Source organism: Scyliorhinus canicula, chromosome 13, assembly GCF_902713615.1.
Source record: "Scyliorhinus canicula chromosome 13, sScyCan1.1, whole genome shotgun sequence".
Taxonomy (NCBI): domain Eukaryota; kingdom Metazoa; phylum Chordata; class Chondrichthyes; order Carcharhiniformes; family Scyliorhinidae; genus Scyliorhinus; species Scyliorhinus canicula.
In genome coordinates this window covers 119,986,821-120,013,183 of record NC_052158.1, presented here as the reverse complement: position 1 = coordinate 120,013,183, position 26,363 = coordinate 119,986,821, and the positions used below count along the sequence as shown (strand labels likewise).

Sequence of the window (26,363 nt, the reverse complement as noted above, 5' to 3'; positions counted from 1 at the left end):
ATGGGCGATTTTCTGGATTGTGTCATTGTGCCTCAAACAGTGCATGAATGCATTAAGCTTTGGTGACGTCTGCTAGTTACACGGTGCATGTTCTGGATTGCATAATACTTGATAAACTACTGTGTTTGAGTTAATTATTGAAGGACAAAATATGGTTACATTTATGCAAACAGTTGGCTGGTACAGTATATTTAGTATTGCTCCAATCTGACGAATTTTGCAGATGGACCGGTATTATGCATTTTACGATAATACAGTAGAATGGTTATGTCTGGGCTCTGAACCATACCTGAACCCTTAAGCACTAGTTCACATAGTTGTCAGTGTGCATGTGTGAAATTTCAGTGTACTAGATTTCCTATGTAGCTCCCACTGCTGGCTTTTTTCGTCAGTCCTAACTGAGGGAAAAGTATTGTTGGGAATGTGAACCTCGTGCCAATTTGGTCCGCTCCTGTCCAATTATAAAACAAAAAATGAGTTCTGCCAGCAGATCACCTATTCTGCTGATAGCTTTTCAGAAACGAGTTTGTTTTGTTAATGAAGCCCATGTCATATTGCTTAGCAGTACTGCGGTTGAAAATGGGCTAGGAAGGGCAGCACGGTGGCCTAGTGGTTAGCATAACCGCCTCACGGCGCTGAGGTCCCAGGTTCGATCCCGGCTCTGGGTCACTGTCCGTGTGGAGTTTGCACATTCTCCCCGTGTCTGCGTGGGTTTCGCCCCCACAACCCAAAAATGTGCAGAGTAGGTGGATTGGCCACGCTAAATTGCCCCTTAATAGAAAAAATAATTGGGTAATCTAAATTTAAAAAAAAAAAAAGAAAATGGGCTAGGAAGATAGTCCAGCTCATAACAACTGATTCAGGGCCACATATGCTCAAACTTTCAGTGTCAGTACCTTGGCGGAGGGCTACTAATAGACTTTAACATTGCTACCCCCACCTCACCTCTATCTACCAACAAGTGACCACCTGACAAAATGGTTGCTTAATGGTGCCCAGATAATGTAGAGACATTGAGTTGGAGAGCTGTGTATTTAAATATTCAGTTGATTCAAAAGATGCAATGTATTATTTCAGTGCATTGTTTTTTGTTTTTAAGTGGTGAATCAGCTGCAACGTTTTCTGCTGGACCAGCTCAGATTCCCTCGAGTGATTGGAGAGGAATTTCCAATCTCTTTGGATTTTTTTTGTTTTTTGTCTCCCAAGTGACTACATGGTACCTGGGTGATAAGGAGGCTCTTTAACATGATGCATAAGACATCACAACTATATGGGCAAGACTGGACCACAATATAATTTCCTGTCTGTTTTTACATGTTTGTACACTCCTCCTCTACCATCTCTAAGGGTGTTGAATCAACAGTTGACATGCAAATCTGTTGTGTTTACTATTGATTATTTGACAGTTGCACCTTTAAGTTAATTTGGTCACAGTTTGTAGCACTTGTTTTATGTACTAATGGCTGATTGTATTTGTATACGAGCATTGCCTTTTAGTCCTTTGGCATCAACAGTTTATGGGTTTTGTTTTGTTGCAAGTTGTTTCAAAAGTTTCTGGACTCTAGTAAATGGGTAAAGGAAAATACCCAATTTCTGTTGCTTGTGAGATTCCCATGTGGTTTACCTAGCTTCCTCCGATCTCTAGTTTCCTTAGTAGCAGCTGTTGTAGAAATGCCCTATGGATATCTACTGATTAGTCATTCACCTGAAGCTCTTCATAATTGTAAGTAAAACTAATCTGAAAAAATGCACTATGATCTTTATTAGTGTCACAAGTACATGCTATGAAGTTACTGGGAAAATCCCCTAGTTGCCACACTCCGGCGCCTGTTCGGGTACACTGAGGGAGAATTCAGAATGTCCAATTCACCTAACAAGCATGTCTTTCCGTACTTCAGTGAGGAAACCCACTCTGACACGGGGAGAATGTGCAGACTCCACACCGACAGAGAATTGAACTTGGGTCCCTGGCGCTGTGAAGCAACCGTGCTAACCACAGTGCCTCGTTTAAAAGATCATCTTTATTTTTTTAATTTTAAAATCTTTTTAATTTAAAATTTTAGTTTTTAAAATCTTTAATCTAATTTATCTTAACGTTGCCCATAAAACATTATAGGTAATGTTATATGTAACAAGCTATACTGGTGTTGCAACAAAAATACATTTGTGGTTTTATATTGCAGCACAGATGCTATATTACCTCTGTTCAACTTCTTTTGATATAGAGCATGCTGGACCTTCTTAATGGATTAAGCTTGTGTGTTAAGTCTGAATTATTTTTCAGAACACTGACACCTCCTGCAAGTGTGAAATGGTTAATGACTACAAATAATTTTGCTCCCTCACATGCAATTCTCAATTACTGCTGAGAACTAATTCACTTGGATCAGACATATTATTTAAAACAATCAACCTACAATTGATGTATGAGCTTTCAAGTACATTTTTGCATGGTATTAACTACAAAGTGTTGGACCGCTGTATATTATTTTGGTAATTAATACATAAAGTTGCTGCAGTGCTGGATTCCTGAATTTTTAAATTGACTGCCATTAGGATTAATGGATACTGTTGCTAAAAGTGAATTGTTTTAAAGTAAAGGTCCTATCATGAGTTTACATCCAGTGCCAGTTACATGTGCTGTTTAGGAAGCTGGGTCAGATTGCAGTTGGGTCGAGCACACAGCTACAGTTTACCATGTGCTTGGATTCAAAAGGGTGACTTTAAATTGGCAATAATGCAAATTTAATTCTAACTTGTCTATTTGGCAGAATCGCAATAATAATGATTCTAATTCCTTTTTCCAATTTTAGCAAATGCTCTTAGTGCCTTATGCCTAGTGTGCTGGCTTAACTTTGTGGCTGCAAGAAATGAGATTGCAGCTTTTAAATGCATTTCCTGATGTACTATATTTTAGCCAGATGCTAATGTGAAATGTGTAGTCACATAAAGTCAGTACATGCCAGTTAACTGCACCCTGTTAATAGTAATGTTTGTTTAATAGGAACATTTACTCAGCTACGGATCAATTCCTCATGACTTCTAATGGAAAGACTGCTGACTTGTAGGAACAATTTAGAGCGGGGTTGCTGCTTTATAGGGAACACGTATTTCCAGCATTGCAGCTGATCCATTATTGAATTATCAGATGTAAGTATTTTTGACAAAGATTATCACCTTTATGTAATTAATTATTGTCTTTATTTGTATGCATTAAATTTGATGCATGTTGTGTGCATTTCAATTTAAAGAAAAATGTAATGACTGTGTCTCTATGGACAAACCCCGGGGGCCGGTTTTGCTCATTTGGCTAGACCCGCCTTCTCAGCCTTGCCCCTTGCCTGAGGTGTGGCGATCCTCAGGGTAAATCGCCAACAGTCAACTCTTTCCCCCTCAAAGGCGAAAGCAGCCTCTTGTCACTTGGGGCAATTGCGACTTTAACCCATGGACAAATCCAGTGCATTGCTTGTCATGCCAGTCGAGCTGTAGGTGAAACTATGTTAGAGATTTATGGTGTGGTGTGTTCCTTCATGTTCGTCTCGCATTCGCCCATCCCAGCATTGCAGGCAGAAGTGATTTAAAGTCAGATTTTAATAGGCCTCTCCAGTAAATGAAGTGGAATTTATCTGCATTATCATAGAATCCCTATAGTGCAGAAGGAGGCTATTCGGCCCATTGAGTGTGCCTGGCCCTCTGAAAGAGCACCCTCCCCATGTCACGTATCCCCATAACCCAGTAATCCCACCTAACCTTTTTTTGGACCGTATGGGGTAATTTAGCATGGCCTGCGCATCTTTGGTCTGTGGGAGGAAACCGGAGCACCCGGAGGAAACCCAGCAGACATTGGGGGAATGTACAAACTCCACACGGACCATGACAGGACCTGGGTCCGTGGTGCTGTGAGGCAGCAGTGCTAACCACTGCCACCCAACTTTCTACATCGGGCACTAGTCACTGCCAGTCATAATCATCAGTATGAAAACTTTCCTTCATCTCTACATGAAAGAATTATGTGCCCTAGCAGTTTGTGCTCACTGCTGCAACTCCTGTTGTTGTATGGTCTGCTTGTCACTGCCCTTTGACTGATTTGAGAGTTGGTTCTCGTTGCCCTTTAGTCAGTTGCCTAGTTGCTGTCCTATTTAATCAGTGATCTATTACCTGCCTCTGCTGGTGACACTTTGTCACCCTGTGCTCAGCCAAGTCTAGTTATCCTCTCCTTTTGACCTCCCAAGATTTACGTTACTATTGGTACTTGGCAAATGGCTATTATCCGATTTTCAACTTTGGTTTGCATCAGAGCCGACACTGTTCTGCCAGTGTAGAAAAGTCTTTTGTATTTGTTATTTGCCCAGGCATTAGTTGATGTGGAGAGTGCTGCCTGTTCCTAGGTGATGCCACCATTAAGTTACACTAGGAGATGCACCAGAGCAAGTTGTGATAATATTTGTGCTCTGTAACCATGTTCTTAATTTGCAGTTGAAAACATTTGTCATTGCTGTTTGAGGGAACTTGCTGTGTTTCCTACAATGTAACTTCAAAAGTACTTAATTGACTGGTGAGCATTTGCAACATCCTGTGCTTTGAAATAAATGTTTTCCTTTTTCCAATTCTTAATTTATTGTTGAAGGATACTGTGCAAGAATTGGGAATAGGAAGGAAGACTTGCACTTATTTAGTGTCTTTCAAACCCCAGGATGTTCTGCAGTGCTATGCACTTTCAAAGTTAATATAGAAAATGCAACAAGTACCCATAAACAGCAATTATGCATTTTACAAATTGTCAATTTAAGGGATAAATATTGACTCGTTTAGTTGGGGTTGTGGGGGGTTAGTGGTGTAATTCTCCTTTTCAGAATAGTGATATAAGATCTTTTACTTCTACCTGTGAGGGTAGGCAGCCAGTTTAATCTCTCGCCTAAAAGACAGCACCTTTCTGCAAACTCGAGGGAGTGCCAGACTTGAATATTTTTTAATATGCTTGAGTGGTGTGGGACTTGAATCCACCACCTTCTGATTTTGAGATGAGTGCTGACACCTAAAGGAATGAGCATTGTGAAACATTTCAATGCTCCGATATGCATCTCACTAAATTTAAACTTGGGTTTGAATTCAGTTTTCAAATGTGAAATTGCCTTCTAATGCTGGCCGTTAGCATGCAGCAATGATTATTGTCTCTAAACTAGGTTGGTGTTTTGTTTGAAATGGAATTTTATGCTAATACCTATGATTTTGTTACAAAATGGTTAAAATTAAAAGGAAAATAAGCTGTACAAGTCAACCTGCTAGTTGACCTATGAAGTGACACTATTTAAAGCTCTATCCCAAGTGCCTTGCTTCTCATTTCACAGTCAGTTGTGTTCTTTTGAGAACTAGTAACCATTTTGCTGAACTTTTTAGATGCCTGGGGAAATTTTGTATGGACTCATGATTGGAAACGGTACTGTCCTCAATAAAATGCAGAGGTTTATGATTGTTACTACTTGCTACCTTTTTTTCCTTTGCATGCAGCATTGTAGGAGAGCATTGGAAAACTGACTTAATATGCAAAGATTGATCTATTTCACAATTACTAATTTTGTTGCACTTTCAACTCCTTGAGTTGGTTTCTAGGTTCCAAGTTAAAAGAGCCACTGGATAAGTATGTATTTTTTAGGTTCCTGTTTCAGTGCAGTATAGAGGGATCTGTGCTGTTGAAGAAATATTGAACTAAAACCCATTATAAATGAACTATTATACTATTTGAAGATGCATAGGGAGTCCTGTCCAACATTCCTTTCAATCAACACCAAAAAAAAAAATCCTGTCTCTTATTTGAGACACTCTGCATTGCGCAAATTGGCTGAGTCTTCATTGGACAACATGAACATGCAATTTTGTAAAAGCAATGTTTTATTTATTTGTGCCAAAGATCAACTAACAATTCTTATATTCCTTATGAGTGTAAATCGAATTTGAGCATTTGGTCGTGCTGCTTCAGAAGGTGCGTAGACAACGTGCTACCTGAATGTTCAGAGAATCCCTACAGTACAGAAGGAGGCCATTTGGCCCATCGAGTCTGCACCGACTCTGAAAGCACACTTTAATATGAGTCCACTTCCCTGTCCTATCTCTGTAACCCAACCTAACCGTTGGACACTAAGGGGCAATTTAGCATGGACATTCTACCTAACCTGGAACGGGCACCTGGTCAGCCCTCAACAATGGCTGAAAGATTAAACCAGATGAATAACTTAAGTTTTAAAACTGTGCAGAAAGATCAATTCAGTCTGCGAATTATATTAGAAATAGGGCTTGATTATTATTTCAAAAACTTTATTTAAAAAAAAAAAAAAATTAAAGGGCTGCACGGTGGCCTAGTGGTTAGCACAGCCGCCTCACGGTGCTGAGGTCCCAGGTTCGATCCCGGCTCTGGGTCACTGTCCGTGTGGAGTTTCCACATTCTCCCCGTGTCTGCGTGGGTTTCACCCCCACAACCCAAAAATGTGCAGAGTAGGTGAATTGGCCACACTAATTGCCCCTTAATTGGAAAAAATAATTGGGTAATCTAAATTTTAAAAAAATATTAATTTTTGCTTCAATTCAACATACAGATTATAGGTAGTTTCTTAATCTTAACGCAAGCTCCCATCAACCAATACTTTTTATGAAAATACAGAACTCATTCCACTTACGCATACAGGTAAAGGCAACATTTGCATTTAGGAAGCATTTAGGATATTTGTTCAAAACCCTGTTCCAAAATCTTCTCTCTGGCTTTTTTCATTACCTCTTCGATGGCTGCTCACATCCTTCTTCCCCTACCTGTTCCAAATCGGTCCCCTCACGACGCTTTGCCCAGTCCTTCAAACAAAGGTCCCCCTCTGGAATGTCCAGACTGGAACTTATCAACTGTAATATGCACTACTTGATTGCCCGCTCCCCATTACACACGAACAAAGCTATGCCATCAATATGTGTTGGGGGATGGGTCATCAATCTCTGTGGTGCAATGATGGTTTGTCAAACAAGGTTGTCCTGAATGGGACATGGTAACTTAGGCTGTGAGCGGTTCTCTCTGAGTCTGCTGCTTGCAGTCTATTCAACCACTAAATTGCCTGCTCCATTTTGGACCTCATTTCTGGACCCAAGTTCCCAATATTTCCCTATCTTGATGCTGCACATCTTTGGACTGTGGGCGGAAACCCATGCTGACTCTGGGTGAATGTGGAAACGCCACACAGTCATCAAAGGTTGGAATCGAACCCAGGTCCCTGGCACTGAGACTGCAGTGCTAGCCACTGTGCCACCTGTTCTCAAGACTTATGGTAATGACATTGGACTTGCCATTTTTAGGGAGTAATGTGATCTAAAATGAAAGGAAGCTGAGAAAGCAACTAATGCTAATTCATGCTGCATTGACGCAGCATGTGATGTACAACAGCTAATTACACGTCCGTGATGAATGGGCTGGAAAAGTGAGAATGCCATTGACTTGGATTATTTTTGATATTTAGTTCAGTGGTTGTGTTGGAAATTAGTACATTTTTATAGCGAAGAATGCAATCTGGGCATCACTGCTGCAGTCTATGTACTTCATGCATATTTTAAATCAACCGTGGTGTATTTCCGTGTCTGGGTTGCTTGCGACTTGGAGATGGTGTTTAATGCATCTACTGATCTTGTCCTTCTAGATGATAAAGGTTGTGGTTTTGGAAGGTGATGCATTGCATCTTATGGATGGCACCCACTGGGACTGCATTGGTGATCGATGTGAATGCTTATATTGGAATGATTTGTTATGGATGGTATTGAGCTACTTGAGTGTTGTTTGATCCAGGCAGAGTAGTCCATCATGCCAACTTGTGCCTTGTAAATGGTCCAAATGCTTTGCAGAGTCTGCAAGTAAGTTACTTGCCATAGAATTCCTAACCTCTGACTTGTCCTTGTATTTATGTGGCTGATCCCATTTGGTTCCCCTGGTCGATGGAAAACCCAAGGATATTGATGTTGGACGATTCAATAATGGTAATGTCATGGGGCAATAGTTAGATGCTCTCATGTAAGAGATGGCCATTGCTTGGCATGTGTGTGGTAGATATATCTATCTGCTTGGTATGTTCTAATATGGCAGACCAAGATATCTCAATACATCATGATCCTTACTAAGTTCAATAAAGTTCCAGTAAAATTTATTTACCTAAATATTGCACAAGGATTGCTACTTTTACCAAAGGTATCACACAATAATGTGGTCACTGAAGCGCCACCTTCAGCTTTATAGGTCAGAAAAGAGCTAGTTTTTCAAAAAATCCATCCACTATTTTCAAGTATGACAAAAATTCACTCAACTGCTCAAATTATTTCTTCCTAACTTTCTCTTTCTCTCTACTCAATGTACAGCTAAAATAAGATGTACGGCAAGAATGTACACACATGGGTAATTCGAAAATAAGTTAACTTTAATGTTAAAAATGCTAAGAAGATCTGCCACATAGGATGCACTGTCTGAGATCAAAAACTTTAAACACCATAACTCCTGCTGCTGACCAGAAAGATGTCAGAATTGGATTGGATTTGTTTATTGTAACGTGTACTGAGCAGCTCAAACAGATATTTTGGGATATGAAAATAAAATAAAAATAGAATACATAATAGGGCAACATGAAAATGAAATGAAAATCGCTTATTGTCACGAGTAGGCTTCAATGAAGTTACTGTGAAAAGCCCCTAGTCGCCACATTCCGGTGCCTGTCCGGGGAGGCTGGTATGGGAATCGAACCGTGCTGTTGGTCTGCTTTAAAAGCCATCGATTTAGCTCAGTGAGCTAAACTTAGACACCGGCATCGGGTGAATACTACAGGGGTGTAGTATTAATCAAGTCAGTCCATGAGCGGGTCATTTAGGAGTCTGGTAACAAGAGGGGAAGACGCTGTTTTTGAATCCGTGTGTGCGTGTTCTCAGACTTTTGTACTTCCTGCCCGATGGAAGAAGTTGGAAGTGAGTAAGCTAGGTGAGGGGGCCTTTGATTATGCTACCTGTTTTCCCCAGGCAGTGGGAGATGTAGATGGAGTCAATGGATGGGAGGCAGGTTTGTGTGATGGACTGGGCGGTATTCACGATTCTCTGAAGTTCCTTGCGGTCCTGGGCCGAGCAGTTGCCATACCAGGCTGTGATGCAGCCCGATAGGATGCTCTCTATAGTGCATCTGTAAAAGTTGGTAAGGGTATGGTTAGCACCTGGGACTGCAGCGCTGCAGACCCGGGTTGGAATTGCGGCCCTGGATCTGTGTGGAGTTTGCACGTTCCCGCCATGTCTGCGTGGATCTCGCCCCCTCAACCCAAAGATCTGCAGGTTAGGTGGATTGGCCAAGCTAAATTGCCCCATAATTGGAAAAAAACAATAATTAGCTACTCTAAATTTATTTTTAAAAAGTAGGTAAGAGTCAGTGTGGACAGTTTCCTGAGGAAGTATAGGAGCTGTTGTACTTTCTTGGTGGTAGCGCTGATGTGGGTGGACCAGGATAGATTCTTGGTGATGTTTACCCCTAGGAATTTGAAGCTGTTAACTATCTCCACCTCAGCGCCGTTGATGCAGACAGAGGTGTCTACGGTACTTTGCTTCTTGACGTCAGTGACCAGCTCTTTAATTTTGCTGGTATTGAGGAATAGATTGTTGTCTTTGCACCACTCCAGTACTCCAGTTGCGCATGTGTACTATTTTTTTTCATGCATGTGATGTGCAATTTGGGCCATCATTTGTTGCCCACCCCTAATTGGCCTAAAACTGAGTGACACTTGAGTCAGTCACATTGCCCACTCTTGACTGCCAATGTGTGCACAAATGCTCCTGATGTCTTTTCTGATCGGCAGTAGGATTTTGGATCTATCAAATGTGGAACCTTCAGTTTCTGACTCTCCCAAGGGATCCCAATGTTAAAATTCAATACTTGTATGTGTGCATATCACCAAATGACATTGATAGAATTGGACAATAGTGTTACAGTGGAACTTTTTTTTAATAAACTTAGATTACCCAATTATTTTTTTTCTAATTAAGGGGTAATTTAGTGTGGCCAATCCACCTAGCCTGCATGTCTTTGGGTTGTGGGGGTGAAACCCATGCAAACATGGGGCGAATGTGCAAACTCCACATAGACAGTGACCCAGAGCCGGGATCGAACCTGGGACCTCGGCGCCGTGAGGCAGCAGTGCTATCCACTGCACTACTGTGCTGCTCTTGAGAGTGAGGATCATTTGCCAGCAGCAGTTCATCTCCGATTCCTATGTTCTAGCTTGGTGAAAATTTATTTGAGAGCTCCCTCCTTAGGCTAGATCCAGGGTGTTTTGGCTTTGCATAACCTGGATAGCTCAGCTAATAGTTAATGGTGCTCTTAATCCCAAGGTAATCTCTTTGAATCTTGCATTGGGCAATACATCTTTTCTTTAAACATTTTAGTCGCTATATATATATATATATTTTTTTTTTGCTGGAAAATTACCTTAAACTAAATACTATAATCACTTCTTCACAATGGAAGTTGAGAATCTACTGAAATCTCTTTTTTTATATATTTTATTGAAGTGTGTTTTACAGAGGATGCATTTGCTCAATGATGGGTGAATTAAACATAAGAACTTGTGATTGCACAGACATAGAAATTAGTAACTTGAACTTTGTTAGTCTGTCAAGTCAACTTGTGTTTTAATGTTGCCAGCTGATAGACTGCAATAAAATATGTGCAGGAAGTGCTCCCTCTAATGTTGCAGCACAAATAAACACAAACCTAAATACTTGTTAGCATCTGTGGACAGTGAAACAGAGTTGATTTTTCATTGTCCTGAAATGTTCACCCTGATCCTCTCCTCCAATCCTGCTGGACCTGAGTATTTTCGGTTTTCTTTTGGGGTTTCTGCAATTTGCTTTTGTGTTCGTACTGTCTGTGTTTCCATTATAAATTTCTTGGTGGCAGGGATTCCCAGCTGCTGTGGGGGGGAAAAAGTGAGAAGCATCTTGAGAGCTTTGCCCATGCTCCTATGGAGGAGCTACAATATTTAGTTTGCAATCTGGCATAACATTTAACAAGTAACCGGCATGAGCTGTGAGTTTACACCATGAAGTAAAATTTCTGACCGTTGGTGTTGTGATGATCTTTCCCTTTTGTCTTTGCTGATCTCAGGACATTGTGACTGGAGTTGGGCCAGTCAACTACTTCAAGCAGGCAACATGTTATACAGTTGCTGATTATTTGAAACCCTATGCCGTTTGGCTGACGTGGTTTTGAAGTCTTTAGGCTCTTATTTTATAAACTGGCATACTTCCACCAATGCATTTAATTCCTTGGGTATTTTTGTGCTTATCAAGAAGAAAACTAATATTTACAACTATAAACAATACAGGCATAATGAGCCACAAAGTATGACCTTGGATTTGATTCTTGGCCGATGTTGAATTGCCTATTCTCAACTTGGAAACTTGGGGATACTGTAGATGATCTTCAGATGTTTGTCCCTTGTGGCAGTCCGTTGAGTCTTGCTGTAACTGGACAGAATTTGCATTTGCAGTAATGCAGTCCAAGATGGGAACTTGGATTGGGTTGGTTTATTGTTACTTGTACCGCGGTACAGTGAAAAGTATTTTTCTGCGAGCAGCTCAACAGATCATTAAGTACATTAGGGCAACACAAGGTGCACAATGAAATTACATAAACACCGGCATTGGGTGAAGCATACAGGGGTGTAGTGTTAATCACGTCAGTCCATAAGAGGGTCATTTAGGAGTCTGGTAACAACAGGGAAGAAGCTGTTTTTGATTCTGTTTGTGCGTGTTCTCAGACTTTTGTATCTCCTGCCCAATAGAAGAAGTTGGAAGAGTGAGTAAGCCGGGTGGGAGGGGTCTTTGATTATGCTGCCCGCTTTCCAACATGCTAGATACTTTTGTGAAGGTTGATCTATTGGCAAAGAGAGTGTGTGTGAAGGGTAGAAAGGTGAATATTATGAGCATGGGTAAAATTGTATTTTAAATATGTGCTGTCAAGAAAGTCTAATGTTCATCAGAATCAGCAGCTTTGAATAGGCTGGCAAATTACCTTCGTGCCCTATGAATGACTCCCAGAAATGTGGTTACAACAACTGTAGCTTTACAATGAACACTTACAAGACTTTTGCCTTCCGTTCTGTGGACTTGAAACTGTTTAACGTCAAATACATATAGACCTCAAGAGTGCACTCAGTGGCTGTACTGTATAAAACTTTCCCATAACCTAAAAGCAAAATACTGCAGATGCTCGAAATTTGAAATAAAAACAAAATACTGGAAATACTTGGCAGTTTTTTGAACATCTGTGGAGCGGGGAATGGAGTTGATGTTTCTGGACCATCATCTTAAGAACTCAAAAATCTTACAATTAGTTGAACAGGGAATGAGAAATTTGGGTAGACTGCTTGACTGAGATGTGGCACTTTGGATGAACCTCTCTCGTGCCATTTGTTACCGGGGATTTTGTTTTCCATACAATTACATTTCTAAAGGTACCTTGATGGAATCTGTATTTAAATTTGCAATAAAAGAATGAGCAGTTGCCACATTTTTGCTCTGGAGTTGCCTCTTGTAGGGGAAATTAATGGTTATCTGATTTTTAAAGGGCCTGAAAAGTGGGCATCCCTGGCAAATTTTGCCACAGAACAAGAAACTTTTTACAGTAGTACCTATCAAATATTGGCTGGAAATTATTTGCGTTGACTTGGCAATCTGTCCCCAAACTCCTTTGGTAGCTAATTGTTCAATTTGCAGTGACTTTGCTGTGGAGTACTGTGCCAAGTTGTTTTAGATACTGCGGATGCGGGTATCTAAAACAAAAATGGAACATGCTGGACAGTCTCAGCAGGACTGACTGCCTCTGTGGAGAGAGCAGAGCTAACATTTGTCATCTAGACTTGGTCCATTTCCTCTCCCCACATGCTGTCGGACATGCTGATATTGTCCAGCATTTTCTGTTTTCGTTTAATAAATAACTGGGTTTCAGTTTTAAGTTGGAAACAAATTGGGGCAAGCAAACAGGGCATCAGTTTAGTGTATCATTTGAAGCCAACACCTCTAATAATGCAGAATTCCCTCATTATTGAACAGGATTTTGTACACTAATCACTGGAGCGAACCCACAGTCTTCTAACTTCAAGGTGTGAATGTTACATTCAAATTATATTTAACTCATGTCTCCGGTTGCAACAGAAACAAAATTCCAGTCCAGGTGTTTAACTTGAGTGAATGTGTGTTTTGTTGAAGCAATACTTCAGTATTGTCCTATTGAGAATATTTTTATTTCTCATGAAAAGTATGGATTTGATCAGTGACACTTTAATGTTAGTGAACCAGTATATATGACTATGAAGCATTCAACATTAATAATCCATAATTATATGGAATGCATTTTTTTATGCTGCACTAATGTCTTGAGATAATATTTTCTTTTTACCATTGGCTTGACAGAATTGCCAGAGAATCAACACTGAGCGACTCTTTACACCGCCTCCTGTTGCTGGACCTTTCACCACAGTATGTACACTTTTTTATTATGGCTTTTTAATTAGTAACTTGGAAGAACTGCATTTTAAAAAGAGTTGATGGCAACATATTTTCAGTGGTTCTGTATCTTTTCAACTTTTGAAGCGTACAGTTCTAATGTTTTACATTCCTAATAAAGCAAAATATTTGACTTCCAGTTTCAAATATTTAAAAAAAAAAAAATTGAGTACCCAATTTTTTCTAATTAAGGGGCAATTTAGCGTGGCCATTCCATCTAGTCTGCACATCTTTGGGTTGTGGGGGTGAAACCCACGCAAACACTGTGAATGTGCAAACTCCACACATACAGTGACCCAGAACTGGGGTCGAACCTGGGACCTCTGCGCTGTCAGGCAACAGCGCTAACCCACTGGGCCACCGTGCTGCCCCTTCTAGTTTCAAATATGGCAACTGTTCATAGTGTAGTGATGAGTTTGAATCTCATTCTCTTGCTAATTCTTATCCCTGAGATGTTACTTATGGGTGCCATCCGGGGATGGTAAGTGAGTATTTCCCCCTTGGAAAGGAGAACTAAAACTTGCCTAGAGCCATGGCTCGGTTTGTTTTGCTGAGCCTGACTGCCGATGGCAACATTTTTAGTTGGCAGTTGGAGGGAATAATGCACCCTGAAGAGGTAAAACGCAAAATGACAGTTAAATGAAGCTTTGGTGATTTATATTCTAGTTTTGCATGTTTTTAAAAATTTTGTGTACTCCATTCATTTTTTCCAATTAAGGGGCCATTTGGCGTGGCCAATCCACCTAACTACATATTTGGAGTCGTGGGGACGAAACCCACGCCATACACTGGGAGAATGTGCAAACTGCACACGGACAATGACCCAGAGCTGGGATCGAACCTGCAACCTCGGCATCATGAGGCAGCAGTGCTACCCACTATGCCACCATGCTGCCCCTGTATTGCATGTTGTTTGATCATCACAACTGCAATTGTTTTTCAAAAGCGCTCTTATATTTATGTGTAACCATGCCTTCTAATGTTGCAATTAATGCAATAATTATATTTCCACAAAAGATGAATTTCAAAATTGGGATTAAACTTGGAATTGTCATTGCCAGCACACTCATAGGCTTTTATTGTCCAGCTCTGAGAACTTTTATTTTTTTTCTTCCCATAGTTGTTAATTGGAAATGGCAAATGACAAAATTCTATGCAGCGGAGTGCTAATGATGCGCGTGAACTTATGTTCAGCATTAGCTTTTGACGACTGCAGTAACCACTTAAACTGTTCAGTCCAAATCTATTTTTCCTAATTAAACCCAAATTTTTGTCCTGAGCATTTTCATTTGATATGAAAATGTGTTTAGTTGCTGCACAATCATTCTATTTAATGCAGTGATTTTTTGTTTTGTTTTTCATGTATTTTAGCACTCTGATTATGGGATGCGTTTAAAGTTGTTTCCTTTTATTAAAAAAAAACATTGCACACTTATTGATTTAATTCTACGAAGATGTTCAGTCTTTGTCAGACATGTTGGGTAGAGCGTATGTTTTATCTTGGAAAATAGTCACCAGAAGTATTATGCTAGAAAAGAGACCTGGTGTTGACTTGAAACACAATTAACATAGCTGAATCGCACACTGTATTGCATTGTAATCGTTTATGATCTAGAATAAGCCTGAGGGAAAGGAATAGAATGTGTAGGTTTGGAGGGGTTGCAGTGACAAAAGAGGAGAAATATCACAGCACTACTAAACTTGAGGTTTATGATGAACGCTGTATTACTGAAGAGGCTACCATGTAGGCTTGTGTAATTGTATAAAACTTACACTGTTGCTCCCAAAATAATATTTGTGTATGACTAAAGCAATTGTAGGCAATGGCCATCTCCAACAAGAGAGAATCTAACCACCTCTCCGTGACATTCGATGGCATTACCATTGCTGACTTTCCCACTATCAACTTCCTGGGGGTTACCATTGACCAAAAACTGAACTGGCCAGGCACACACCTACTGTGGCTACAAGAGCAGTTTAGAGGGTGGGAATTCTGGATGAGAAATTCAGCCCTCGACACCACAAAGCCTGTCCACCACCAGGAGTGTGATGGAATATTCTCCACTTGCCTGGATGAGTGCATCTCCAAAAGCACAAGAAGCTTAACACCATCCAGGACAAAGCAGCCCGCTTGAATAGCACCTCATCCACCACCTTTAAGCATTCACTCCCTCCATCACCACACATGGTGCCAGTAGTATGTACCATCTACAAGACGCACTGCGGCAACTCCCAAGGCTCCTTTGACAGCACCTTCCAAATCTACAACCGCTTGCCATGTAGATGATGAGCAGTAGATATATGGGAACACCATCTGCAAATTTCCTCCAAAACACACATCAATCTGGACTTGGAGCTATATTGCTGTCCCTTCATTGTTATTGAGGCTCCTGGAATTTCATCCTAACAGCGCTGTGGGTGTCCTGCACCACATGGTACTCCAGCAGTCCAAGAAGGTGGCTCACCATTAACTTGAGGCCAATTGTGGATCAGCCGTAAATGCTAGCCTGGCCAGCGATGGCCAAATCCGGTGAACAAATTTTAAAAAACTACAATTTGTGCAAACCTGCTACAATAACATAGGAATATATCCCTTAATTAGCATTGTACAACAAAATCTGACTCCTCCTGGAAACCATGAAACCACGTTTAAAACCTGTATTCTGGCTGCATTTTTCCATCTTTTGAGTGTACTCCCTACCCCCTTTTGTAAACTTGTATGATGCCATTTTAACTTTTTCAACACTTTCATTGGCCATGCAGTTGCCTGTATGTGACATTTGATTCCATAGGTATGGGCTGCTCTCTAGTGTCCCATCCTTGTGGTATTCTTAATGTATGATCCCAGCAGGCTGTTTCACTCTGGCATGTCATAACTGAGTCTGTATCTTTCCTAGCCTGAAATCCACATGGTATTTACTTGTGTCTATAGTTGAACTGTATGAGCAAGGATACTACTTGATAATTGGGCGTATCAAAGCTGAGTTTGTCCTCCAAACATGTATTTTCTAGCAGTGGTCACTGGATAGCAATCAAGAATGGGAGTATTTAGCTGAGCTGATTTCTTTTTTTCTCTCGACTTCCCTAGTCCAGGAGTGCTGAGGCCAATTGTAGCACTTCAACTGCCACCTCAGTTGACGTCAGCTAACTGAGTACAGATCAGGGATGGGAACTTTTGGTCTGTGTGGGTAAGTTCCACACTGAACACTGCATTCACTTCCATTATGAATGGAATAAGGTTAAGGTTCTGGGTAATGATATGTGCTTTCAATTACAGTAGTGTCCCACTTTGAATTTTACTGATAAAAATGTGAATTAAAAATTTGCAATTTAATTTCCAAATCATTCTTATGTTGAGTAGAGGTTTGGAAGGATGTTTGGATATTATAACTCAGCGTATGAACAGTTATTCTCATTTTTTTCTCCCCATGTTTTTTCCCTGCCCCAGCAAGAAAATTGTAATTTTGATTGAACCCCGAGTTAGGATCTTGAGTGACCAATATGATTTTATTTTATTGAAATAGGAAAATTCTGACAAATTCTTAAATCTTGCGTTAATGTAGAGTAATTGCTGACTTTTATAATCGTTACGTTCCTAATTATGTGAACCCCTCAGACAAATCATTTGTTTCTGTTTGAAGGGGGAAATAGACTAAGAAAACAATGAAATAAATTAATCATGCTGGGCATATTCATTTTTGTACAAATCTGGGTGTTGCGTAAACCTGGAATTTGTAGCTCTTCTGCAGTGGAATATACTATCCTGTCCATGCATGCTCTCTTTAACCTGCTTTGTTTTTGCTAGTGGCTTTATCCATTGGTCCATTTAACTTCATTATCACCAAAGCTCAAAATGGGGTCACTGTTGTAGGAAGATTTTTACAATAAGGCCAGTATTGTACATTTGTTTCCTTACTGTGACCTGATTTAGCATTTTTGAAACGTTTGCGTCTTTTTGCTTTAGAAACTAGAAGTTGCATAAAATAGGGGGAAAAAATTGAAATCAAACTGTTCAAGATGAATATTTATTTTGAACAATTGTTGATCAATATCTCTTGAACTGGCAGGATTTTGAACCTTTGCCTGTTTTAAAGAAAGTAAACCATTTTTGTAGCTTGAACTGATGCTAGGCCTAATCAGATTCTTTACTCTCTTGTATTCTTAATTGTAAGCCCAGATATGTTGATCAGTACCACAGCTTTGACTTGTCTTTGACTGTAGATTTCACAACGAGTAGGGGCTCCACATGCCGTGCCACATGAAATGAATAAAGGGCCCCAGCCTATTGGAGGACCTCCAGCCGCCCCACATCCCTCCCCTTCTGGAATTTCTCAGGTGAATAAAAGTTTTTTTTTTTTGTTTTTTGTTTTTTTTTGCTCATACAGATTATGTTACTTGACTGTCAGTGCCCCCAGAAATTAACCTGATTTGTCACTGCTTTTAGACTGCCTATCCTTCTGGCCAGACAACTGCTCCAGTAGTTTTTGCGCCACAGCAAACTCCACAAATGAACACTCAACCACAACCACGGCAGGTAAGATAGGTTTCTGATTGGAAACATCACCAGTAAAGCTAACTGTGAACATATTCTGTAACTGTTAGAACATGTACTCCTGAATTGTTGCCATATTTCTGAAAATTGACCAATTTCAGCCAGTTTACCAAATAGAGTCAGCACGGAATTATCTTTTCCTGGATTACGGGAAATCTTCAGACATTTGATTTAATTTTAGCTTCATTGTTTTGAATAGATCCCCATCGCACTTCATACTTAATTGCTTTTAAATTTGCAACCATTCTTCATGTTGAATTGAGAACAATTTGTAGTGTTTTCTGTGACTTGCCTAATGCTGCAGCCTGGATTGGCAGCCAAGTGGCTGAAATTACTAGGGCGAGACATTTCTATATCCCATCTTTCTAAATTCTCCATGCATGTCCAGCAGAGAACTGATGAAGGACTGTACATGTCGGGTATGTTGGAATAGTTTGTTGGTGTAAGCCAAGTTGATGATTTCATCACTAGGCTAGATTGCCTATCCTCTTTTTGCCAGTTTAGATTTTGAAGCCTCAGTATTGATTGATTAAAAGGGAAATGGTGGTCAAACGTTTTGGCATTGAAGCCATTTTAAGCATCAATTATCAGCATACGGTCGTTAATATGGTCATTGATTTACTCTTTTCAGCAACAGTATGTTTTAAAGCATGTGTTGCAATAACTGCTTTGAATACTCAAAAATAGCAATGAGCCTCTTAAATTGTCTCGCTGTATTTATTGTGATTGTTTTACACTACAGCTTAATTGAAATTGTCCAAACTCCATTCTCCTGGGGCATACTAAGTAGTTGGTGCGGTTTCTTAGCTGTTTAACAAATTATATATTTTAAGTGAGATCAATCTAATAGAACAGCACAGAACAGGCCCATCGGCCCTCGATGTTGTGCCGAGCAATGGTCACCCCCTACTCAAGCCTAACGTATCCACCCTATACCAGTCCCCCCCCCCCCCCCCCCCCAAATTAACCTTACTTTAACACTAAGGGCAATTTAGCATGGCCAATCCACCTAACCCGCACATCTTTGGACTGTGGGAGGAAACCGGAGCACCCGGAGGAAACCCTTGTACCGACCCCCTCAGGGCGAATTTGACCTCCAGCTTAATGAATCCCGCCAGGTCTCCACACTTGGGGGTCTCACATCTCACATCTTTCCATTGCAACAAGATCCTCCGCCGGGCTACTAGGGACGCAAAGGCCAAAACACCGGCCTCTTTCGCCTCCTGCACTCCCGGCTCCACCCCAACCCCAAATATCACGAGTCCCCAGCCTGGCTTGACCCTGGACCCTACCACCCTCGACACCGTCCTCGCCACCCCCTGCCAGAATTCCCCCTGTGCCGGGCATGCCCAAAACATATGGGCATGATTCGCTGGGGTCCCGAACACCTAATGCACCTGTCCTCACCCCCAAAAAACCTGCTCATCCTCATCCCGGACATATGAGCCCTGTGCAGTACCTTGAACTGGATGAGGCTAAGCCTCGCACATGAAGAGGGAGGAGTTCATCCATGTCCCCTCCTCAATCTGCTCCCCCAGCTCCACTTAGCCTTCAGCTCCTCTACCGACGCCTTCTCCATCTCCTGCATCACCTGGTAGATGCCAGACACCTTCCCATCCCCGACCCACACCCCCGAAAGCACCCTATCCCTTACCCCCCACGGGGGCAGCAAAGGGAACCCCTCCACCTGCCGCCTAGCAAACTCCTTGACCTGAAGGTACCTGAACATAATCCCCGGGGGGAGCCCAAACCCCCCCGTCAGTGAACAGGTCTCCCAACTACCGTATGCCCGCCCTGTGCTACCCCAGGAACCTGCCATCAATGTTCCCTGGGACAACCCCCCCCCCCCCCCCCCCCCCCCCCCCCCCCCCCCCCCCCCCCCGCAGCGGGGCCTCCACCAAGCCCCCACCGCCCCCAAATCTTGAGGGTAGCCGCCACCACCGGGCCTGCGGCGCACCTCGCTGGAGGGAGTGGCAACGGCGCTTCCACCAGCGCCCCCAGGCCCGTGCCCCCGCAGGATGCCATCTCCATCCCCGCCCCAACAATCCCTCTAACCAGCTCCTCCAACTCGACCGGCGCCCCCAGTCCCTCCTCCTGCTCCTCCTGCACCCTTGGAAATCGCAGCCTGTTCAAAAAGCTCTTCCTGCGCCTTCCCCCACTGTGTCTCCGCCTTTCTGGTGGTCAATACATCAAACTTGGCCTGCAGGCTACGCCGCTCTCCCAGCAATCCCTCCTCCGGGGCCTCCACATGCCTCCTATCTACACTCAGCATCTCCCCCACCAGTCTCTCCCTCTCCCTCCTCTCCCCCCTCTCCCTATGGACTTGGATGGAAGTCAGCTCCCCCCTAATCACTGCCTTCAGAGCCTCCCACACCCTCCCCACCCGGACCTCCCCAGTATCATTGGCCTCGAGGTACCTCTCAATACATCCCCGGACCCTCCTCTACACTGCCTCATCAGACAACAACCCCACGTCCAAACGCCAAAGTGGGCGCTGGTCCCGCACCTCTCCCATTTCCAGATCCACCCAATGCGGAGCATGGTCCGAAATCGCTATAGCCGAATATTCGGCACCCTCCACTCTCTGGATCAGTCCCCTACTCAGGACAAAAAAATCAATACGGGAATAAACCCTGTGCACGTGGGAGAAAAAAAAGAGTACTCCCGAGCCCTCGGCCTCCCAAACCTCCAGGGATCCACCCCTCCCATCTGGTCCATAAACCCCCTCAACACCTTGGCCGCCGCCGGCCTCCTGCCCGTCCTAGAACTAGAACGATGCAGTGGGGGTTCCAGCACCGTATTGAAGTCGTCTCCCCCACCCCACCCACCAGGATCACCACCCCCCGGTTCTTCGCGTCAAGCCCTGAATGAAAAACTTGCCCCACCCACCCCTTCCTCAGACGAACCTGGTCCGCCACCTTCGGGTGAGTCTCCTGAAGCATGGCCACGTCCGCCTTCAGCCCCTTCAAATGCGAAAGCACCCGGGCCCGCTTAACCGGCCCATTCAACCCCCTCGCGTTCCACGTGATCAGCCGGAGCAGGAGGCACCCCCCCCCCCCCCCCCCCCCCCCCCCCCCCCGCCGACTAGCCATAGCCCTGGCCAGCACCCCCCACTCGGCCCGTTTCCCATGGCGATAGAACCTCACCCCGACCCGCACCAGCTCCTCTCTGGCCAATCCAGCAGCAACACGGTATCCCCCCCCCCCAAAAGGCTAGGACCCCTCCTAGCCGCGACACTCCCTCCATAGTACTCCCGTGAGCCAGCTGACTTCTGCTGACCCCGGCAGCTCCCGCCCTAACTCCGACCCCTCCCGATATGGGATCACCCCCACCCTGCAGCAGCTCCTTGGCACCGCTCCAGCGTGGGAAAACGGAACTGATATCCACGCCCCTTGCCTCCAGCTCCAACCCCTCGTTCCGCAGTGCGGGAAACCAGAGGAAAGCCCGCGCTTTCACACTGCCGCACCCCTCCAACACAGCTCCCAAATAGCAGTCCCAACCCATCCACCAACCCCTTACAAAAAAAACAGACCCCCAACACCCCCCCCCTTAAAACACAAAACCATAACCAACACCATCCGAAAGCTGAAAAATAAACAGAATAGCCAGCAACAGCATAAACCGTGATACAAAAAACCCCCACAGTCCCCAATCCCTAGTTCAAGTCCAACTTTTCAGCCTGCACAAAGGCCCACGCCTCCTCCGGGGACTCAAAATAGTGATGCCGGTCCTTGTAGGTGACCCACAAGCGCGCAGGCGGCAGCATGCCGAATTTCACCTGCCTACTGTGGAGTACCGCCTTTGTCCGGTTCAACCCGGCCCTCCGCTTAGCCACCTCCGCACTCCAGTCCTGGTAGATGCGCACTCCCGAATTCTCCCACTTGCTGCTCCTCACCTTCTTGGCCCATCGCAGCACACACTCCCGGTCACTTAACCGATGGAACCACACCAACACTGCCTGCAGGGGTTCATTTGCCTTAGGCCTCCTGGCCAGTACTCTGTGGGCCCCCTCCAGCTCCAGGGGCAGATGGAAAGATCCTGCCCCCACCAGCGAGTTCAGCATCACGGCCACATAAGCCGGCAGGTCCGGCCCCTCCGCGAGGCCCAGGATCCGCAAGTTCTTCCTCCTCGACCGAAACTACATCTCTTCAAAACGATCTTGCCACTTTTTGTGGAGCGCCTCGTGCATCTCCACCTTCCCCACGAGGGCCGAGACCTCATCCTCGCGCTCAGAGGCCTGCTGCTGCAACTCGCGGATTGCTGCACCCTGGGTTGTCTGGGTCTCCAGCAGCTTACTTGTCGTAACTTTCAAAGAGTCCAGCAACTCCACTTTCAGCTCCGTAAAGTAGCGCAGAAGGGCAGCCTGCTGCTCCTGCGCCCACTGCCTCCACTCCTCGGGTGCTCCACCGGCCGTCATTTTGTCCACCTTCCCCCGCTTTTCCAGGGGAGCTGCTGCCGATTTTTTTCCTCGCCCCACTCCGGGTCCACACCATAAATCCCGGGGGATATTACTCCAGACACCTTCACACACTGGGAATCGTTGAACCAGGTCCAGCCTTCTGACGCAAGGTGTTGATCTCTGCATGCTATCTGTTGTTTGTGTCCCCCGGTCTCCCAACCCCGCACTCTGTCCTATTGGGAACTGCCAGAAAACAACCCTTGAGTGTGAAGCATGGCTGATTTTTTTTTTTTACACAGCTTCGATTGCTGGGGGTGCCAAGTCAATTTTTGGGCTAATGCTGAGATTAGCACGTGTTGAATCTAGAGTGTTCTAGGTGGATGCATTAATTATCTGAGTTATTGGATCTGGTTAGTTTCATCCAAAAGAAAAGGGATTCTGAAGAAAGTTTTTAAAAAAAAAATAATAATAATTTTAGAGTACCCAATTCATTTTTTCCAATTAAGGGGCAATTTAGCATGGCCAATCCACCTAGCCTGCACACATCTTTGGGTTGTGGGGACGCAACCCACGCAAACATGGGGAGAATGTGCAAACTCCACACACAGTGACCCAGAGCCGGGATCAAACCTGGGACCTCTGTGCCGTGAGGCAGCAATGCTATCCACTGCACCGTCGTGCTGCCCGCCGAAGAAAGTTGAAAAGGGAACCCTCTGTAGTTTTGATTTAGGGAGGGTCAGGAGGAGCTGTTGTATAAATAAGTGATTGATAAGTGAGCACATGGCATCGAGCCATAGAGAAAAAACAGTCCAAAGCGTTGTGTTACTAGGTTAGCAGAGAAATAGCATTGGGTCCCTATTGAAAGCAAATATTGGATAATAGAGCCCCTTTTTTTTTTGTTACATCTACTTGACTATTAAATTCTGAAGGGAAAAACACCCATTTTTAACACATTGCCTATAAACTATACAACGATATTTAGTAGTTGACTGAGCACAAAGAACATATGGTCTTATTAGAATATCTGAATATGGTCATTGACTTGAAGGGAAGGAATAATTTGGCTAACATTAATTCAGTGTTAGGTTCATAAAGTTATATTTTTCACTGATCTGGTTATATGGAAAGACTTCTAATAATTCAGTACAAACATAAATCTATTCTTCTGTGTTAAATTGCTTAATGGGAGCATGTACAAAGATGTTGGTATTTCCATGTGAGCACTGTTAACTGGATGTAAGAAAGCTGGAAATCTGATTTTTGAAATTTATAGTTTCTCTTTCCCACTGTCTTGCAAAATCATTAGTCCTGAAATCTTCAGGATTAACAAAGCAAATCTAAGAAGCTTGTGATTGTTTTTCTGTATATCGAGACTACTTGACTAATCTTAAATTTGACTTTTATTTCTTACTTCCCTAGTTTGCTGCAGGTCCTCGAGCTTTACATCAGCAGGTACTAACCAATTAACAGAACGCATGCAATTGCATACCACTTCATGCAATTCCATGTAAATTTACTTGTACCAAGATTTAAAATATGGCTTTCAGTGCATGTCTGGATTTCACTTCCCCCTCTTTTTGCTTATTTTATATACTTTTAAGATGGGACAATTATATTCTGGCTGAAAATTGAAAGGGGAGGTGGTTGTTGACAGGACTTTAGGAATAAAAGTCATACTTGGGTGATGCCCTCATTCAGATTTCTTCCCCTCAGAGCAATTTCTAGAAAGATGGATCCAGCAGCTGCACCACCATATGAGCACATTGCTGACAGCTGTTGTTCAGCCCTCCAGTGAGATGATACTTAAATGGCAACTCACCCTCTCAACGTGTGTCCTGGCTCCTGCTGCTGATTACTTTTCATCGATCTTGTCGGGCAGTCGACAAATTTGAAATCAGCAGTTGGTGCTCAGACTGAAGTAGGGAGTCAGGAGGAAAAGTCATTTAAATATAACAGCACTGGAGTAGCTGAGTGTAGAAATGCACTCTGATCCTCCAGCAGTGCAAAATGTAATCGGCACCTCTTCTTCCTAAGTTCTGTCCTGGCTTTTCTTATTTTAAATCTGCTTTTTCGCAAGCTATCCTTCTGATCTATTTGGAATTTAAAAGTCGAGAGTCTGGATTAATGTTTGGAGAATTACTATGTAAATGACAAAGTGCTGGAACAGTAGAGTGCATTCCTATTAACTGATGCTTAATTTCTCTGCCACTTTGCAAATACGAATTTGGATTTATGTTGCACCTTGCTGCATCACTCACATCCGAAGATGCTTCATGACAAATTGTTTTCTACTTCAGTGATCGTTATGTAGCCAAATACAGCAGCATTTCTGCACACCTTGAAGGCTACTGAGAGCAGTCGATTAGATGATCAGTTGATCTGTTGTTGGTTGTTGGAGGAAAACAGGCCAGAATTCTGCCAAAACATTTTTCTCGAGTTTGACTTGAAACATTTTATTGTCATTTGAACCAATAAATTACTCAGCAAAAGCATGGCACCTATTCTGCATCACTCGCTCAGTGATGATCTGCTAGTGTATTGGTGTACATTATGTGCTGAATATTTGGAATGCAGCTTGAATCCACTACCGTAAGATTTGGAGGCAAGTGTGCTTCCAACCCGAGACATGTGGACAGTTGTGGAATGAAAAGAAAAAAATTGGTTCAAATCCCAGACCATCAGTTAACAAAGCTGTTTACTGCAGTTGGCATCAATTTTCCCACTTGTTTGTCCAGCCTCTGGGAAGTGCCTTGTGCTTGTGCAGTCGGATATATTGTGCCCCTGTTAGCTTTTGCATGGTGTCTCTATGGAAAATATATCTCATGGAGACTGAAGCCCAAGAACTTGCAGCATATTGAAAATCTGAAGCAACCCAGAATGAAAAAGAGTTTATATCAGCATTGGGAGCAGGGCTGGTTGGCGTTAAGAGATGCTGTATAAATATCAACTTTGGAGAGGCAACTACAAATGACTATGGATATTGAAATGAAATTGGTAGAGAAAATGCCTTTGTGGATGCCATCTATTGTAAAGTTAACTGTTTTAAAGTATTGAAGAATTATAAAACGTGGATTTTCAGATTGAATATTTAGTGGGGTAGAAGGAGGGATAAGATATAAATGTTGTCATGGCTCACCTTGTAGTAAAGTATAAACATTAGCCACGTATCCATATTTAGAGGGTCTGAAACAATAAGCTTACCGTGGTTATTTGTAATGAGAAAAGTTAGAAGTTAGTTACATCTTTTGTTCTACCTTTTGTCATTGCATTTTTAGTGAAAAATATTTATTGAAGGGAAAAAATGGCAATTTCAAGATTGATATTTTGAATTCATTTAGCAAAGTTGAAGTGTGGAATATTGCATTTTCAATGTCTTGACGTTTTAATGCTTTTTGGACACATTTAACCATTCTGTCAAATTGGCTTAAGAGAATATTGATGTGAACAAATGAAAACTTAATTTACAGAGTATATTCTGAAGTGTGGTGGGCAGTATTTATGCAGTGTTGCATTACGCGGTACAACTGAGAAAATTGAATAAAGGCAGCTTGCTTTGTTTTAAGCATTGTAAGCATGCCAAGTACTTTTTGTTTAAATCATACTTTTTCAGTGAGATAATGATGAGATTTCTCTGTTTTGTGCTAATTGTTTTTGGACACTGAGGCAAGGAGGTATAGTTAGAAGGTGACTGGAACTTCCTGAAATATATGTATTTTTATGTTTGCACGAACCGCTCTGAATCGCAGAAAAATAGTGCAGAAAAGGCACTTTGGCCCATCAAGTCTGCGCCGCCGCCTAATCCCATTTGCCAGCACTTGGCCCATAGCCTCGAATGTGCCAAGTGCTCAATATTTT

General features: G+C 42.9%; 1 protein-coding gene across 10 annotated transcripts in view; it reads left to right on the top strand.

Moving 5' to 3' along the window:
* Positions 1–26,363, top strand: part of eif4g1a (eukaryotic translation initiation factor 4 gamma, 1a) — a 149,568-nt gene that overhangs the window by 11,260 nt on the left and 111,945 nt on the right. For 6 of the 10 annotated variants that reach the window (XM_038815991.1, XM_038816001.1, XM_038815994.1 and 3 more), the window contains exons 3-8: positions 3,005–3,150; positions 13,465–13,530; positions 16,646–16,745; positions 17,779–17,892; positions 18,002–18,091; positions 23,928–23,960. In XM_038815991.1, the coding sequence (XP_038671919.1) occupies positions 17,821–17,892; positions 18,002–18,091; positions 23,928–23,960 (195 nt within the window). In that variant the 5' untranslated portion in view covers positions 3,005–3,150; positions 13,465–13,530; positions 16,646–16,745; positions 17,779–17,820. The remainder of the gene's footprint in view (positions 1–3,004; positions 3,151–13,464; positions 13,531–16,645; positions 16,746–17,778; positions 17,893–18,001; positions 18,092–23,927; positions 23,961–26,363) is intronic. The other 4 variants (XM_038816000.1, XM_038815995.1, XM_038815992.1 and 1 more) reach the window with 3 other exon arrangements.